Below are 18874 nucleotides of genomic sequence, written 5' to 3' on the forward strand. Positions count from 1 at the left end.
CCTTCTTCACTATCCTATCTACCTGTGACTCCACTTTCAAGGAGCTATGAACCTGCACTCCAAGGTCTCTTTGTTCAGCAGCACTCCCTAGGACCTTACCATTAAGCTGTATAAGTCCTTCTAAGATTTGCTCTCCCAAAATGCAGCACCTCGCATTTATCTGAATTAAACTCCATCTGCCACTTCTCAGCCCATTGGCCCATCTGTTGTAATCTGAGGTAACCCTCCTCGCAGTCCACGACACCTCCAATTTTGGGTTTCATCTACAAACTTACTAACTGTACCTCTTATGCTCGCATCCAAATCATTTATGTAAATGACAAAAAGGAGAGGACCCAGCACCAATCCTTGTGGCTCTCCACTGGTCACAGTCCTCCAATCTGAAAAACAACCTTCCGCCACCACCCTCTGTCTTCTACCTTTGAGCCTTGTATTCCATGAGATCTAACCTTGCTAACCAGTCTCCCATGGGGATCCTTGTCGAACACCTTACTGAAGTCCATATAGATCACATCTACTGCTCTCCCCTCATCAATCTTCTTTGTTACTTCTTCGAAAAACTCAATTGAGTTTGTAAGATATGATTTCCCACGCACAAAGCCATGTTGACTATCCCGAATCAGTCCTTGCCTTTCCAAATACATGTACATCCTGTCCCTCAGGGTTCCCTCCAATAACTTACCCATCACTGAAGTCAGGCTCACAGGTCTATAGTTCCCTGGCTTGTCTTTACCACCCTTCTTAAACAGTGATACGATGTTTGCCAACCTCCAGTCTTCCGGCACCTCACCTATGCTCCAAGATTAGTAGTGAAATTCACTGTTTGTTAATTTTCCCAGATGCACTCCAATGTCCAGCGACACATGAATTCAAATTCAGCAAAGGCAGTAAATGTGCAGGTGTTCTCTCTGTCTGTCTGTCTGTCTCTCTCTCTCTCTCCTGCACTGTCCTCACCACGTGCTTCCTTTGTCTGTTCTTCTCCCTTTTAAAACTGCTGTTGTTTTGACTTTTTTTTTTCCAAAGTTCCAAAACAATGCAACAGCATATAAAACAGTAATTGCTGCCCCTTGAATTTGAGGAAATCACTTCCAGCACCTAAAATGCCTCAAAAAAAGGAGCAGCTGTTACAGCCAGAAATTTTTCCCATCCTCCATCTGGGATTACCCAGAATCTTCTATGTACACTCCCTGCCAGCCACATAATCCCTTCCACCCTGGACAGATATCCTCTCCTCCTGCTAGAAACGCAACACCATCCCTCTGACCTGAACCCAAAAACTGTAACCTCCCCCCACCCCAGCGACACCTAAGAGACCGCTGTCACCTACTGTCAGGGGGATCTGCTGAATCGAGAATCCTGAATGCATGTTGCCCACCCCACCCTTTCCGTATCCCCTATCTAATGGACAATCAACAGGTACCGAGGCATTGCATGCAGTGTCACTGATAGCTGCAGGTAGTCAATGTTTGCTGAGAGATCCAGGCCATAGGTAAGTGTTGGCATCAAGGGGGTTGTGGCTTGGTGGGGAGACTTCTCCAGTAATAAGGTGGAGTGGCTCTCTCAAAGATTCCTCTTCCTCAGCTCACATCCCTCACTCCGTTAGTCCCTGACAACGAAGATCAGACATATATCCCCCTCAGAAATGAAATCCCTGCAAAGTGTGTTTGTTAATCTTCCTTTATGGTAACTCCCTTGCATACAGTTAAGTTAACAGCAGTGGCAGTGAGATGAGGTCCCTAAAATGGGCAGAATTGTCTATGTCATACCTCACTTGGGTAGGATGCTGGAAATCAAGCCCTGGTACCATCACAAAAGTTAAAGACTTTTATCAAATTGTGTATAATTTCCCAATTCACCTGTCTTTTTAGATCTAGGTTAACAGAACCCATGGACCAAGTTTCAATATGTAACAAGAATTGCTGTTTATTTGAAATGTTATGAATGGAGGGAAGGAAAAACTGAGGAAATGGGTCAATGGCACAAATCTTTCAGATTTTTCACTCCTTCACAAGAAGTCCTCAAAAGCAACAGCTTCAAAGAACTGGATTTCTTTCGATATCCTTACTTGGTCTGCCATACATGTGACTCAAAAGCCACAGCACTGTTCTTGACTCATAACTGCCCTCTGACTTGGCCAAACAAGCCACTTATTTCAAGTGACTATTAGGGATGGACAACAAATAATAGCTCATCCCATCACACCACGTTCCATGAATGATTTTTTTAAAAGATTCAGTACGGCAGACAGTTGTTTAACATGTTGGTTTGTCCTGATGAAAACTCTCAAATGTAATCCCATCACAATGCAAAGATTGACCTGAATTGGCATGGTATTTTTAGTCCTCATGTTGTTTTAATGTGTGACAGGGATTGTGACAAGATGCCCATTGGAACTGAAGCTCAAAAAAGTCAGAAAGGAGAATGTTTGGAAAGGGAAAATAAAGTACAAGGACTACGTGCAAATACTCAAAAGCACCACTGAAGTGGAACAAGAAATCCACAAAGGTTTGTTCTGATTCTTTTTCTTTCCAATAATCATTGCCATGTATGTGGGGGTAGGTTAGCGCTGGAACTTGATTACTTTGAGACACAGTAAGAATTACTCTGAGGGAGCACATTGACAATTCTATATCATAGATGGAATTTATACTCTCAGATACAAACCCGGTGATTATGCTCCAAAGTAGCACTTTATCAAATATTCCCAAGTATTAGAAAGTGTGTTGAATGAACAACAAAGCCTTTAGAAAGCTTTTTTCTACCCATATGAGAAGGATGTTTTTTCCCTCGGTTTAATAGTTCATGTGAATAAATATTACATCGTGTCTTAATATAATTGCTCTTTTGAGACCTGAGCACTTTAACCAAATGCATCCTACAATTAACTCTCGAATCAAATAAGACCATAAAACACGGGAGCAGAAGTAAGCCATTCAGCCCAATGAGTCTATTCATTCGATAACCCCCAGTTTCACTTTTCTGCCATTTCCCCTAGCCCTTGACTCCTTTGATTTAAAAAAAAAGTCTTGAATGCGCTGAACGACCCAGCCTCTGCAGTCCTCTGCTGTTACAAACATTCCACACTACCATCTTTCTCATCACCCTCTGAAGGAAGAAATTTCTCCTCATCTCTGTCTTATTTGGATGAATCCTTATTCTGAGATTATACTCTCCAGTGCTCGACTCTCTCACAAGGGGAAACAACCTTTTCACATCTAATCTTTCACGTCCGCTAAGAGTCTTACAAGTTTCAATAAGGTCACCTTGTTCTTCGAAACTGCAATGAGTACATGTTCAACCTACTCAGCCCCTACTCATTAGATCACCCCTCAAGACCCAGGGTCAACCTAATGACCCAACTCTTGACTGCCTCCAATGGTAATCTTCCCTCAGGTAAATTGCTTTTCTGTGGTTGCAGTTAATTAACCGTAGTGTAAAACTTACTGCAGTTTAAGAAAGAATTCAGAAAGACAACAAAAAGCACAGATGTCTTGTGATTTAGATGTTATGGTGAGAAGCTGGCAAACATTCTGAATGAGTTAGAGCATATTGTGAAGATACTGTCACCTTCAAAGGTTATTTTGTCCTTTTTTTTGTTTGAAGAGACGTTGTAAGGCAGAGGCATAGTCTACCAGAACCACTAGAATAAATAACTCGTGAGGACTTCAGTTTTTTTTTAAGTTGGAACAATGGAAGCAACCTGAATGGCTGATAGACCCGAATTTCTGGGTTTTAGTTTTTACAGGAACATCAGCAGCTGTTTGGCATCTCAAAAGAGTTGGAAGCTTCAGTGAATGTCTCTTGGCTGCTATGATCTCTTAATTTTCTTTGGATGTTTCTTGCTCCTGGATTAGAAAACTGCATGTAAAAATCTGTGTCTGAATTTGCATTGTTGCCAAGGGGTGTGTTTATGGGATGCTACTACATTGGAACAAATAATAAATAATGAGAAAGTGAGGACTGCAGATGCTGGAGATCAGAGCAGAAAGTGTGGTGCTGGAAAAGCACAGCAGGTCAGGCAGCATCTGGGGAGCAGGAGATTTGATGTTTTCGGTGTAAGTATTAGGTACTGTATCTATTATTTGGTTAAGTATGCCAATAGTTAAATTATTCTAAATTCCTCTTTCGTTTGTTTGCATTTGAAATATAGTGTTTAAATAATTTGTGTTGTGCTTAACATTGAGTACGTTGACCAGTCGTATTGCATTTGGAACATGGCATTTTCGCATATAACTTTAAAATAAGAAAAAGTTAGGGTCTAAGCTACCTTCTCAAAATATGAACTGAACAATATGGACTTAACAATTTCCCTGATCCAAACCCTCTTTTTGGATCAGCACACAATGGCAAACAGAAAAGGATCCATTAGATCATCCAGCCTTGCACAGTTTATTTAGACAGTAGACATACTCAGCACGATGAAAAGCCTCTGGAAGGAGCAGAAAGCCCAGTCAATGTAGAGGCAACAAAATAAAGCCTTCCAATTGCTAATCCTTAGCCGTACCAACTGATTACTTGAAAGAATTCAGCAAATGGACATCAATTACATCAGTGACCAGCTTCATCCACATTTGATAAATGTGCAGTCTAGTTCTTGCTTTAAGTATTAAGCACGTAGCACCACACAGCCCCTCTCAACCTTCTCTCTAACCCTCATGTTTCTGTTTATTTGGAACAATATCAAACACAATGTGTTTAATCATCTTATGAACTTTAATCAGTAAGGACATGTCTCAATCTGCTATTCTCTTAATGAATACTTAGGGGCAACACGGTGGCTCAGTGGTTAGCACTGCTGCCTCACAGCACCAGGGACCTGAGTTCAATTCCAGCCTTGGGCGACTGACTGTGTGGATTTGCACATTCTCCCTGTGTCTGCGTGGGTTTCTTCCCACAGTCCAAAGGTGTCCAGGTCAGGTGAATTGTCCACACTAAGTTGCCCATAGTGTTAGGTGCATTAGTCAGAGGGAAATGGGTCTGGGTGGCTTACTCTTCAGACTTGTTGTGCTAAAGGGCCTGTTTCCACACTGTAGGGAATCTACGCTAATCTAAACTTAGAGTCATAGACATGTACAGCATGGAAACAGACTGTTCGGTCCAACCTGTCTTTGCCAACCAGATATCCTAATTAACCTTGTCCCATTGCCAGCATTTGGCCTATATCCCTCTAAACGCTTCCTATTCATACAGCCATCCAGATGTCTTTTAAATGTTGTAATTGTACCAGCCTCCACCAGTTTCTCTGGCAGCTCATTCCATTTACGCACCACCCTCTGCATGAAAAAATTTGCCCCTTAGTTCCATTTTAAATCTTACCCCCTCACCTTAAACCAATGCCCTCTAATTTGGACTCTCTTACCTTTGGTAAAAAACCGTAACTATTTATCCTATCCATGTCCCTCATGATTTTAGAAATCTCTGTAAGGTCACTTCTCAGCCTCTGACGCCCCAGGGAAAACAGCCCCAGTCTGTTCAGCTTTTCCCTGTAGCTCAAATCCTCCAGCCTTGGTAACATCCTTGTCAATCTTTTCTGAATCCTTTCAACTTTAACATCATCTTTCCTATAGCAAGTAGACCAGATTGAATGCAGTATTTCACCCGAAGTCTGTGAGCTAAACTAGACAACTAAAATGCTTCAGACTTAAAATTAAGCTTGTCACCCTCCTTTCTACACTTCCAAGAGCTTCCATATCACCTACCATGTGAGTAGTTTGAAACTGGAAAAGTATTCTAACTGAGACCAAACCAAGACGTTGCCACATCAAGTTGACTTATGACTGAGATGTGACCAGATCCATAACAAACATTTGGGCTTTTGGTGAATGTAACATCTCCAACACCAGCTGATGAATCGAAGTGCAGTGATACAGAATCCCATATTTGTGACAATGCATTGAATGCTTATTGACATTGTTGGATGCAACCAGTTGGGTAATTGGCATAAAATAAGTTCATAGTTTTCAGCTAGGCGTAGCTGGGGAAGATGTTGTAATGAGCATCATCACCAATAAATTTAAGCACGATTTATTTTTAAGCCATGCCAATTACCGACCGCTAGTATGCCTGATTAAGATGTCTAATCTAGTTACTTATCAATCTGTGACTTCTTCCCCAGCCCAGAACACAATCGCAGGACAAGGAGTTGGAATCAGCCCAGAACTAATCAGTCTTGAAATCGAATCCACCAACGTCCCTGATCTGACCCTTATAGACTTGCCAGGAATTGCCAGAGTGGCAGTTGGTGACCAACCAGTAAATATTGGAGACCAGGTACAGAGAACTCAGTTCATGGGTTATCAGTTACCAATTTGCTAACCATAAGGACAATTAACTTTTTGCTGTTTATGAGACCTTGGTGTGCACAGGCTCACTGCCATGATCCTTATATTACAAATGTGACTTTGCTTCAATTTGTTTTAAAGCATTGTGGGACATAATTACAAATCTGTCTTCTCTTTAAGACTCATTACCAAATATTGCACTAATTTTCGTGATTTATGTATTTGTGCCAACATTATTGTATCTCTTCAAATGCATTAAAGGTGTTTCTGGATCTACTTTTGCAAGTCTATGAAAGAAAAATAACTTACTTTGTTGTTGTGTTTTGTGTTTGTACATACAGTTATTCACTGTCTGCCTTTGATTCTGCAGTCATGTGATCTGTGTTTCCTTTCAGATTAAGAAACTCATCAAGTCGTTCATCCAGAAACAAGAAACAATTAACCTGGTGGTTGTGCCATGCAACGTTGATATAGCAACCACAGAAGCTCTGAAAATGGCCCAGGAAGTGGACCCTTCTGGAGAAAGGACTCTAGGTAATTACATAAAGAGAGGGAATTAAGATGCCCTTAGGCCCCACTGCTGAGAAAATATTAGTTTTACAGTGTTGCTCAGAGAATAGTCGAAAAGGTTTTGAAAGAACGGTCCATTGTCAAAGCCATCATGTGTCATGAAGTGTCTGAGCAGCTCTAGTCCTATTCCACACATGGTCTTTATCCAGATCCATTTCAAAGAAGTTGAATAATAAATGCCATGCTGGAGATTGTAGGTTTGGTTAATATGAACAGACAGATGGGCCAAATGGCCCATAATCTTTTGGCACAGCCTCACTAACAATCACTAATTTATGTTTGCTCTTGAAGACAGTTAGATATTACTGCTTTTTAATTCATTCATGGGATGTGGATATTGCAGACAAGGCCAGCATTTATTGCCCATCCTTCATTGTCCTATCACAGCTCAGTTAAGAGTGAACCACAATGCTGTGGGTCTGGAGTCACATGGACCAGAGCAGGTAATGCTGGCACCTAATTCAGTCATGTCTTTTAGAAAGAGAATTCTGGCATACACATGACTCCAGACCCACAGCAATGCGGTTGACTTTTGACTAACCTCTGGGCAATTAAGGATGGGCAATTAAATGCTGGCTTGACCAGTGACCCCTACATTCCATGAATGAGTAATAAATTAGTTTGTGTCTATGGTTCCAAACTGTGAAGTTTCGTTTGCTGTACAATTGGGGTGTGCTGAGGGAGATGAAATTATCTGAAGTCAGATCCCTCAAAAGCTGACTGAAAGTGGGGAACATGAGAGTGGTTCTTACAGGCTAAACACTGTCACCTTGAAGGGCAGTGACTCTGCTGATAAACGCCAGCAGAGGAAACATGCTCTGGCATACCTTAGTCTAAATTATTCATATTATTTAGATCAACATTTTAGTTCAAGCACCTCGGAATAAGAATAGACTAATCAAACCATCAAGTCTGCTCTGGAATATAATATGACCATGGCTAGTCAAATAATTCAAAGCTCTTTACCCACATTATCCTTACAACTGTACAACTCTGGTAATCAGATATCTATCATACTCAAAGACTGAGCTTTGGCAACACTTTGCAGTAGAGAATTCCAAAGATTTACAACGCTTTGAGTTTTAAAAAAAAATTCTTAACTCATTCCAAAATGGTATCTCCCTTACTTTTTAATTGTGACCCCAATTCTAGAATCCCCAAATAGGGAAAACATCTTATCTGCATCTACCCTGTCTAATCCCTTTTAGTATTTTGTAAGTTTCAATGCGTTCATCCCTCCATTCTTTGAAACTTCAGGTCCGCATCGTCCAATCTCTCTAAATAGGTCTGTACTAGTATTCGAGGAACAAGTCTGGTGAATCTTGTTACTCTCCCTCTATGACTAAAGCATCCCTCCAGAATAAGGAGAGCAAAACTGCACACAGGACTCCAGGTGCAGTCTAACCAAACTTCTATGCAATTAAAACAAGACTCACTACTTCCGTAGTCAATTCCTCTTGCAATAAAGGCTAACATCCTTGGCGGTATCTGCATGTTAGCTTTCAATGACTTATGAGAAGAACATTGAGGCCCATCTGTATGTGCACACTTTCCAACCTCTACCAAAGTGAAACCTCACACTTTTACACATTTTTCCCCATTCTTGCCCACTCATTAAAACTGTCTAAATCCTCCTGAAAATATTTTACAGCTCCCTCATAACATACATTTGTATCATCCACAAATTTGGGCCCCACAACCAAATTATTCATTTATATTGTGAACAACTGAGATCTCAGTACTGATCCTTGTAGGATTCCACCAGGCATAGCCTGCCAATGAAAGAATGAACTATTTATTCCTACTCAATGGTTTCTGCCTATTATCAATCCTTAATCCTTGCCAGTATATTACCATCTATCACACATGCTTAAATTTTGCTAACCTGTTGGGGACTTTATCAAAATTCTGAAAGTCCAAGTGTACTATATCCATTAACACATTACAATTTTGTTACTAATATCCTCAAAAAAACTACAAAAAGATTATCAAACGATTTCAAATTCACAAATCCATACTGACTATGCCCAGTTGAATCATTATCATCCAAGTGTCCATTGATCACATCCTTTATAATAGTTTCTAGTGTTTTGCCAACGACTAATGTAAAGTTAACAGGTTTGCAGTTCCTAAACAGTTCCCTGTTATCTCTCTCTTAAATAGAGGAGTGACATTTGCTCGCTCCAATTTGCAAGAATTATTCCAGAATCAATGGAATATTGGAAGGTGATCACCAATATCTCAACTTTGTTGTAACTTTGTCATTTTCTAAAGACTAACTTGCATTAAACACTAATATGGAACAAAACAAATTAAACACTTACCGCCTCAAACTAACACAAACTGCTGCATATATCAGAGACTAAAAGCAATACTACTTCATTCACTGCACCAAATTCCCACACACTCCAAATTCTCACTCTTACCATCGACCTGTACTCACCAAATCCATGGCCACGTCATAGCCACATTCTTTTCAAATTCAATTCCTCTTTGAATTTTTCAAAATGAAATGGCATAACCAAGGAAATTTATTTTGACTTTATTTTAAATATAAAGGCATTTTAACAAAGCCTGACCTGGTTGACAAAGGAACAGAGGCAAGTGTTGTTGACATTATGCGGAACATAATAGTGGAATTAAAGAAAGGTTACATGATTGTCAAGTGCCGTGGACAAAAGGACATTGATGACAAATTGACCCTTGATGATGCAATCACAAAGGAAAGAATGTTTTTTGAAGATCACGAACACTTTAGGTAATGTGTGAAGACCTATTTACAATTAATATCCTCTTATCTTTGTTTCTGACTACAGCACTTCTGTCTGTCGATTTGTTGTCAGCTCATTTTACACTTCGTTGCTTTAATTTTGTAAATTTTCAGGTGTGAGTACTTTTCATATTATTGATCTCAACATCAGAACTTAAGGTTGATTCCAGTGCCTTAATTAATCTGGATATATAGGAATATTCAAAGATCTTGAGGTCAATATTGTGGAATAGACTGGGTGTGAAAGTATATTAGCTTGACAGGATTTAGTATTTGAAGCAAACACAAAGCATTTGAGAGAGCTTCTTCACAGTAATCTAAAGTGATTTAAAGAATGTTGAAGGATGTCTGAATTTATGTGTTTATTGGTATCATTTTAGGAGTTTGATTCAAACTAGTGGCATGTGGATGTTGGTTCTTTCATGAGCAGTAAAGATAAACAAGCAAAAATAATGAGGGGTATATAACATTAATGGTAGGTGTTTTTTTCTGTGGGTGGGGGATTTCAAGACAAGGGGGCATGTTTTTAATGTGAGATGAGAGAGATTAGAAAAAGACATGGGGGGGGGCAATTTTTTTACACAGAGTATGGTTCACGTATGGAATGAACTTCCTGTGGAAGTGGTGGATGTGGGCACGGTTACAACATTTAAAAGACACTTAGATAAGTACATGACTAGGAAATGTTTGGAGGGATATGGACCAGGAGCAGACAGGTGGCACTAGTCTAGTTTGGAGCCCACCCAGCGCACCCTCTATTTTATTGCACCCACACTGTCCTCTTACAGCCTCCTTATTGTCCCACCTCAGCTTTGTCACCTTTAAGTAGTCCACACTCTGCCTAAAACTGACTCAACCTTTCCCTCAACTCCTAGCCTTATTGTTAATTCCAACAATGGAATTAGCTTCCAGTAAAATAGTGCCTCTCACTGAAGCACTCCACAAAAGTAACATAAAACAAAGTTTGATCGCCGTGAGTGGGGTTCCGGTAGTTTTGATGAAATTCTCTTGAATTAGCTCCTGAATTCATACACTTTTCCCTAAGGAGGGACCCATGGGTGACAGCCATCTTCCTGGCTGCAATGGGTAGTCAATCAGGGAACATACAAGGCAATCTCCTCCTATTTTGGCAATGGATTGAAATTTCCCAGATGACAGCCTATCTTTTCCTCTCCCCTCTCCATCCTGGCTGTCTCAGGAGCCCAAAAATGCTGTAGATTGGCTTCCCCTCAAGAGATCTGAGGACAGAAGACCAGGTCTCACCTAGCAGTAGGTATGTCATTTCAGGTGCTGCTCAAAGACTGACATTTCTACTAATGTTGTCACTGCTGCAATGGCAGGCACACAACTCCTGCTATTGGCCCTTTGGTAGTGTTTATTTTGAAGGAGAAAATCAACAGCTAGCACTGAACAAATCTCTTGTGCTGGGACCCAGGCCCCTCTTCCCCCCTTCCCCCCACCCCCCAACATTCAAAATTGGACAGGGAATTCTAACATCCAGAACTAATACCTTAGGGAAAGAATTACAGAGGTGAGAGCTTTACAAAAGGCAGTCCACTGCTTTGAGGGCTCAGTAACTGTGCTGAGGCCATGACTATTGGTGGGTGGAGAATGAAAACCTGAGAAGCACAAGAGGCCGGAATGGGAGGACTGCAGAGATCAGAGGCTGGACGTGGCTACAGAAGTAGGGAAGGGTGAACCAAGGAGAGATTTGCAAACAATGATACATGTGACAATATATTTTAAAAATCCCTTTAACCAATTTAGCATTTTGCTATATTTCTCACTCATATATTAACCTAATTCTGGAATTTTTCTTTACATTTAATATTTAGGCAACTTCTGGACAATGGGAAAGCCACTATTCCATGCTTAGCTGGTAGACTGACAAACGAACTTGTTAGCCACATCAATGTAAGTTATATTTTCTGAAACAATCTGTGTTTTCTTTCACACCTGTATTGTCACAATGAATACTCGTTAATATCTCGGATGGGCTGTTACAAGTGAGCATACTCAATATGGCTTAGGGTTCTTGTGCTACAGCGGCAGTGTCCCTACCTCAAGACATGCAGGTCTGGTTTCAAGTCCCATTTGCTCCAGACACTTGTCATAACATACCTGAGCAGGTCGATTAACAATATCTACCCAGTGAGAATTTCATTTCATCCAAGTACATTTTGGGAATCCAATGGGATTTACAGAGATTAAAATCGCACTCGGGTTTCTGACCAGTAACCTGAGATCTCAGAATGCAACCCCATTGGGAAAAATTTTCTGCTCAAGGGCATTAATTTTAAAATTTTCTGCTCAAGAGCATTAATTTTAAAAACCTACCTCCTGAGTTAATATCATTAGTTAAATGGAGGGGCGCAATTTAAAAATTAGAACGTTTAATCATTGGAAGGGGCATTATAAGCCACCAGAGAATTGTGGAGGTTAGACTATTGGAAGTTTTTAAAGAAGAGATAGGCAGATTATTGAAATATTGAGGAGCTAACGGCTATGAGGAGCTGGCATCAGAGAGGAATTACAGTCTCAGGTGTATCATCTATGTTCTTGGTGCCTGGCAGGGCAGATTTGAGGGTCCAAATGGCCCACCCTGGTCCAATTTCTGATGTTCTTATTCACTCAAATCTGAGTTGAAGCATGAGCTAAGAGGGAGGCCCATTGACTAAGAAAGCATGAATTGATGCAAATGGTCAAACGAGGGTTAGTATAGCACTGTTGACCGAACCCCAGTCTAAAGATCTTGAACATAACATCTAAAGTTGATACATCTGGTGTTCAGAGAGTGCTGACTGGCACTGCATGTTGAATCCCATTTTGATAAGTGATCTTCATCTCATTTGCCTTTGTTAGAAATCTTTGCCACAGTTGAGAAAGGACGTTGAAATGAAACTGAACAAAACAAAGCAAAGTCTGAAAGACTACAGCAATGGTGTTCCTGATGCACCTGAAGAGAAATTAATGTTCATGATCGAGGTAAAATTGTTTCTGTTGAACAACTTCCTTTTTACTCAGTTTTTTTAACATTCAGTGGATAGCTGGAGCAGTGCTCGATGGAAAATCTGATTACATCACATGTAAAGTCTATTCTTAAAGTTCATATTACCATCGAAAGTCAATGTTACAATCTCCAATCCTTTTCACTTCCAGCCCTGATTTGAAACAGATCATTGAATTAATCAAAAACCAAGTTCCTGACAGAAAGATTGGGGTTTGACTGGCCAGCCTATGATTCCTTCTCACACTCATCCCCAGTCACACCACAACTTCAAAACCAACTTCAATGGACATGGAAATCACTGTTGGAGCATCGCACAGAGGAAACCTCAGCCTGAGAATTAATTGTTGGACTTGAGGGTTGCTCTTTTTGTAGAACATTACAGCGCAATACAGGCCCTTCAGCCCTCGATGTTGCGCTGACCTGTGGAACCAATCTGGTGCCCATCTAATCTACACTATTCTATTTTCGTCCAGATCACAATCCAATGCCCATTTAAATGTCCTTAAAGTTGGTGAGTTGCAGGCAGTGTGTTCCATGCCCCTACTACTCTCTGAGTAAAAAAAAAACTACCTCTGACATCTGTCCTGTATCTATCACCCCTCAATTTAAGGTTATGTTCCTTCGTGTTAGCCATCACCATCTGAGGAAAAAGGCTCTCACTGTCCATCCTATCTAACCCTCTGATTATTTTATATGTCTCAATTAAGTCACCTCTCAACCTTCTTCTCTCCAACGAAAACAGCCTCAAGTCTCTCAGCTTTTCCTTGTAAGACCTTCCCTCCATACCAGGTGATATCCCAGTAAATTTCCTCTGAACCCTTTCCAATGCTTCCAAATCCTTCCTATAATTCGGTGACCAGAACTGTGCACAATTCCCCAAGTGCGACTTCACCAGAGTTTTGTGCAGCTGCAGCATGACCTTTTTATGGTGAATTTATTTTTCTTTCAGAGAGGAAATGTTTTTAAGTTTTCCTCAGAAGATTTAATACATGGATGGAGTCTATTATAGATGGAGCAACGCTTTATGATTGAGCGACTGTTTCTTCTTTAATGCTTTCTTTGTTCTCACAGTGGCCACTTTTCAATACCTTTGATTTGATTGCAGAAAATCAACAAATTCTGTCATCAAATAAAAAATTTAACATCCGGGGAAGAGACTCAGATCCTCATAAATGGGATGAGATACATCACCAAAGTACGAAAGGTGTTTGAAGAATGGAATTCATTTCTGGAGAAGCAGACGTTAAATTGTGAGTAGGAATCATATGAGTGAGCTTTAAATTTGGGATCCTGGCTGGGCTACCTTTAGTAATCTAGTTTTTTGATTCTTTTATTCTTTCAAGGGGGCAGGAGGGGTGATCAGTTAAGATGGCTAATTTGCAATGCAGAGTGGAACCAGTTGCGTGGGTTCAGTTCTAAGTTGTGGTGACCCTCCAAGTCAAACTCACCACTGGTTATCTCTCTCTGATGAAGGAGCAACCCTCTGGTCCTCTGGGACGATGGTGGGTTCTACTACTCTTTCCTGGGATGTAGGCATTGCTTGCAACGTCACCATTTGTTGCCCATCACTAACTAAACTTGGCCTGAGTGGCTTTCCCCACCATTTCAGTGGATATTTAAGAGTCAACCACATTGCTATGAGTCTGGAGTCACATGTAGAGCAGACCAAGGAGGATTGGTAGATTTTCTTTCCTAAAATGCCTTACTGAGCCAGATAGGTTTTTATAGCAAACAACAATGGTTTAATGGCCTTCAGAACTAGATGATCTTTATATTCCCGATTTATTAATTGAATATGAATTCCATCAACTGCCAACCATCATGAGCATGCCTAGCCCTCTTGAGCACTGGTCAGTGACATCAACCTCCCTCTAAATTGAGGATACATCTCAAGCAGGTATACATTGGAGATAATGACAAACATTCTTCACATTGTAACACTCCCACCACTACTGTTTCAACATCAAAAAGACTGGTATTCTCCAATCAAATTTGAAAGCCACGGACAACTAATGCTACCAAACTTAAAATACTATCCTTAAGTCTTCAGACTTTAAAGATTAGTCTTCGAGATTAATATTGCTGTGAATAATCCAAGACGAATATTGAGGAGAGAGGGAACATTAAAAAGAATTGCAATAGAAAATGGGAGCAGACCTGTTTTAAAACTTTGATGCTAAACTATGACAGGGAGAAAGTGAGGTCTGCAGATGCTGGAGATCAAAGTTGAAACTTTATTGCTGGAGCAGCACAGCAGGTCAGGCAGCATCCAGGGAACAGGAGATTCGACGTTTCGGGCACAGGCCCTTTTTCAGGAATGGCAATATTTTTCATTGGTAGAATAAAAATGATTGCTTGATCAACTCACAAAATGAATCTTCTGTCTGCAAGACTACACAGAATTGAAACAAGTGACAAAATATTGCATTTCTTTCTTGAATGTGTTGCCTTTTCCATTGGCCTAAACTATGACAGGCCAATGGAAAAGGCAACACATTCAAGAAAGAAATGCAATATTTTGTCACTTGTTTCAATTCTGTGTAGTCTTGCAGACAGAAGATTTATTTTGTGAGTTGATCAAGCAATCATTTCTATTCTACTAATGAAAAATATTGCCATAGTCACCCACTAGCCTCTAACTTTGACAACTATTTTCCCACATGCAGTAAGATCGCAATGAACCAAGTACTGTACTAAGATTTTGATTTATTGTTAGTTGTCACATCAGTAAGGGTCAGTGATAAAACCTTCCCCATATCTGGGTCAAGTCACAGAATCTCAGAACTGCTGTGGTGTAGAAGATGGCCATTCGCCTCTCATTTCTGCGCCAGCACTCTGAGCAAGTCCTACATCAAAGATTGAGCACATAACCCACATTAATACTGAATGACTGCTGCACCAGCAAAGGTATTATAGAGTCATAGAGACATAGAGATGTACAGCACCTCTGCGTGAAAAAGTTGCCCCTTAGGTCTCTTTTATATCTTTCCCCTCTCACCCTAAACCTATACCATCTAGTTCTGGACTCCCCGACCCCAGGGAAAAGATTTTGCCTATTTACCCTATCCATGCCCCTCATGATTTTGTAAACCTCTATAAGGTCACCCCTCAGCCTCCGATGCTCCAGAGAAAACAGCCCCAACCTGTTCAGCCTCTCCCTATAGCTCAAATCCTCCAACCCTGGCAACATTCTTGTAAACTTTTCAGAACCCTTTCAAGTTTCACAACATCTTTCCGATAGGAAGGAGACCAGAATTGCACGCAATATTCCAATAGTGGCCGAACCAATGTCTTGTACAGTCGCAACATGACCTCCCAACTCCTGTACGCAACACTCTGACAGATAAAAGAAAGCATACCAAATGCCTTCTTCACTATCCTATTTACCTGCAACTCCACTTTCAAGGAGCTATGAACCTGCACTCCAAGGTCTCTTTGTTCAGCAACACTCCCTAGGACCTTACCATTAAGTGTATAAGTCCTGCTAAGATTTGCTTTCCCAAAATGCAGCCCCTCGCATTTATCTGAATTAAATTCCATCTGCCACTTCTCGGCCCATTGGCCCATCTGGTCGAGATCCTGTTGTAATCTGAGGTAACCCTCTTTGTTGTCCACTACACCTCCAACTTTGGTGTCATCTGCAAGCTTACTAACTGTACCTCTTATGATTGCATCCAAATCTTTTATGTAAATGACAAAAAGTAGAGGACCCAGCACCGATCCTTTGATGAGATGTCAAATGAAAGCCCTACCATCTCTTGTTTAGAATAGAATAGAATGCCTTCAGTTTGGAAGCAGCCCATTCAGCCCATTAGGTCCACACCAACCCTCTGAAGACCATCCCACCCAATCCCTGCAACTCTGCATTTCCCATGGCTGCTCCACCTAGCCTGCACATTACTGGAAAATATGGACAGCAGTTAGCCTGGCCAATTCACCTAACCTGCACATATTTGGACTGTGGGAGGAAACCAGGTCACACCCACTGAGACACAGGGAGAATGTACAAACTCCACACAGACAATCACCTGAGGCTGGAATTGGACCCATGTCCCTGGCACTGTGAGGCAGCAGTACTGACCACTGAGCCACCATGCCACTCCCAGCTCTTGTTTACTTGGTTATAAAAGGTCTGATGCTATTAATTGACTAAAAGCAAACTCATGTTCACAATGTAGTGCTCAAAACGTATCCCTTATTCAACCACATTGAAACAAATTAATTAATTATTTATCTCATTGGCATGCACAATGATGTAGGAAATATGGCTACACTTCTAATGTATCTGTAAAGTATCTTGGTATCTCCTAAATCAAAAATGCAAACTTTTAATTTATTTCCCATCACTTCTAACTAATTGAGGTAAGTGATAAATTGAGATTGAGATCAAACCAGTGAAACAAAAAAGCACTTTTAGCTTAGAGTTACTTTCCTCTCTCCTGGTTTCTTCTCTTTATTAGTCCGGGATGACCTGCGTAATGAAATTCGAGATTTTGAAAATAATTACCGTGGAAGGGAACTACCAGGGTTTGTCAACTACAAGACGTTTGAATCACTGGTAAAGGATAACATTGTAGAATTGGAAGAGCCAGCCATTAATAAACTGAAGGTTGTCACAGGTATGTGATTGTTATAATAAATGTTAACTTTGTATTGCAAGAATGACAAGAATATTTATTTCTTCAGGGCATGAAAGGATTTTCATTTAACTCCTCATCAAGGAATCATCAAGGAATCCGTAATAATTACTTTTAGAACATAGAACATAGAACATAGAAGAATACAGCGCAGTACAGGCCCTTCGGCCCTCGATGTTGCGCCGATCCAAGCCCACCTAACCTACACTAGCCCACTATCCTCCATATGCCTATCCAATGCCCGCTTAAATGCCCATAATGAGGGAGAGTCCACCACTGCTACTGGCAGGGCATTCCATGAACTCACGACACGCTGAGTAAAGAATCTACCCCTAACATCTGTCCTATACCGACCACCCCTTAATTTAAAGCTATGCCCCCTCATAATAGCTGACTCCATACGTGAGGAACTTGTTAAATGTGTTCAAGAAAGTTTTCTTTATCAAGATGAAGACGTCATACTAGGCAAGGAGTAAACCTGACCTCTTGAGAAATAAGGCAGATTGGAGTGTTATTGGGGAAGCTCTTTGGGACTAATAATCATAATTCTATTAGTTTTAAAATAGTTATGGAAAAGGATAGGCCTTATATAAAAATTAAATTTCTTAATTGGATTAAGGCAAATTTTGAAGGCACGACACAAATAGTCTTTCGCAGGTAAAAGAATGGCTGGTAAGTGGGAGGCTTTCAAAAGTGAGATAATAAGAGTTCAGAGGCGTTACCTTATATGTCTGACTTAGAGGAAAGGGTAAGGCTAGTAAGAGTCAGGAACAATGGATAAAAATATTGAGACTCTGGCCAAAAATAGGAAGGAGGTATGTTAGGTATAAACAACTGAGATCAAATTATTCTCTTGCAGTGTATAAGGGGAGTAAGGACATTCTTAAGTGGGAAATCAGGAGGGCAAAAAATGGAGTTCGAGATGGTCTTGGCAGATTAGATTAAGGAGAATCCAAAAGAGCAAAGAGCAACTGGGAAGAGAATAGAGCCACTTTAAATCAATGAGGTCATCAATGTGTGGAACTACAAGAGATGGGAGAAATACAAAATAAATATTTCACATCAGTTTTTAATGTGGAGAAAGATAGGGAGGCTAGGCAACTCAGGGAAATCAGTATTGATATCTTGAAAACAGACAACATCACAGAAGAGGAGGTACTGGAGATCTTAAAAAAGATAAAGGTGGATAAATCTCTGGGACTTGATCAAGTGTATCCCAGGACATTGTGGAAAGTTGGGGAAGAAACTGTGTGGCCCCTAGCAGATATATTTGCATCAGCTATAGCCACACTTGAGAGGCTGAAGGACTGGAGGGTGGCTAATGGTGTGTCTTTATTTTTAAAAGGCTCTAAGGAGAAGCCTGGGAACTATTAATCAGTGAGTCTGATGTCAGTGATGGGTAAGTTGTTGGAGGGGATTCCAAGAGTTAGGATTTACGTGCATTTGGAGAGACAAGGACTGATTTGGAATTGTCAGTGAGGCTTTGTTGATGGGAAATTGTGTCTCATGAACTTGATTGAGTTGTTTTGAGTATGTAATCAAAAAGATTGATGAGGGCAGAGTGGCAGACGTTGTCTACATGGACTTTAATACTGCCTTTGACAAG

At 40.6% G+C, this 18874-nt stretch overlaps 1 protein-coding gene across 2 annotated transcripts in view; it reads left to right on the forward strand.

Moving 5' to 3' along the window:
• Positions 1–18874, forward strand: part of LOC122555398 (interferon-induced GTP-binding protein Mx3-like) — a 45986-nt gene that overhangs the window by 18243 nt on the left and 8869 nt on the right. For both annotated transcript variants that reach the window (XM_043701368.1, XM_043701369.1), the window contains 8 exons: positions 2368–2505; positions 6116–6270; positions 6677–6815; positions 9411–9609; positions 11457–11535; positions 12484–12606; positions 13737–13881; positions 17092–17250. In XM_043701368.1, coding sequence (XP_043557303.1) covers positions 2368–2505; positions 6116–6270; positions 6677–6815; positions 9411–9609; positions 11457–11535; positions 12484–12606; positions 13737–13881; positions 17092–17250 — 1137 coding nt within the window. The remainder of the gene's footprint in view (positions 1–2367; positions 2506–6115; positions 6271–6676; positions 6816–9410; positions 9610–11456; positions 11536–12483; positions 12607–13736; positions 13882–17091; positions 17251–18874) is intronic.

The sequence above is a fragment of the Chiloscyllium plagiosum genome, chromosome 12 (genome assembly GCF_004010195.1).
Source record: "Chiloscyllium plagiosum isolate BGI_BamShark_2017 chromosome 12, ASM401019v2, whole genome shotgun sequence".
Classification (NCBI taxonomy): Eukaryota; Metazoa; Chordata; class Chondrichthyes; order Orectolobiformes; family Hemiscylliidae; genus Chiloscyllium; species Chiloscyllium plagiosum.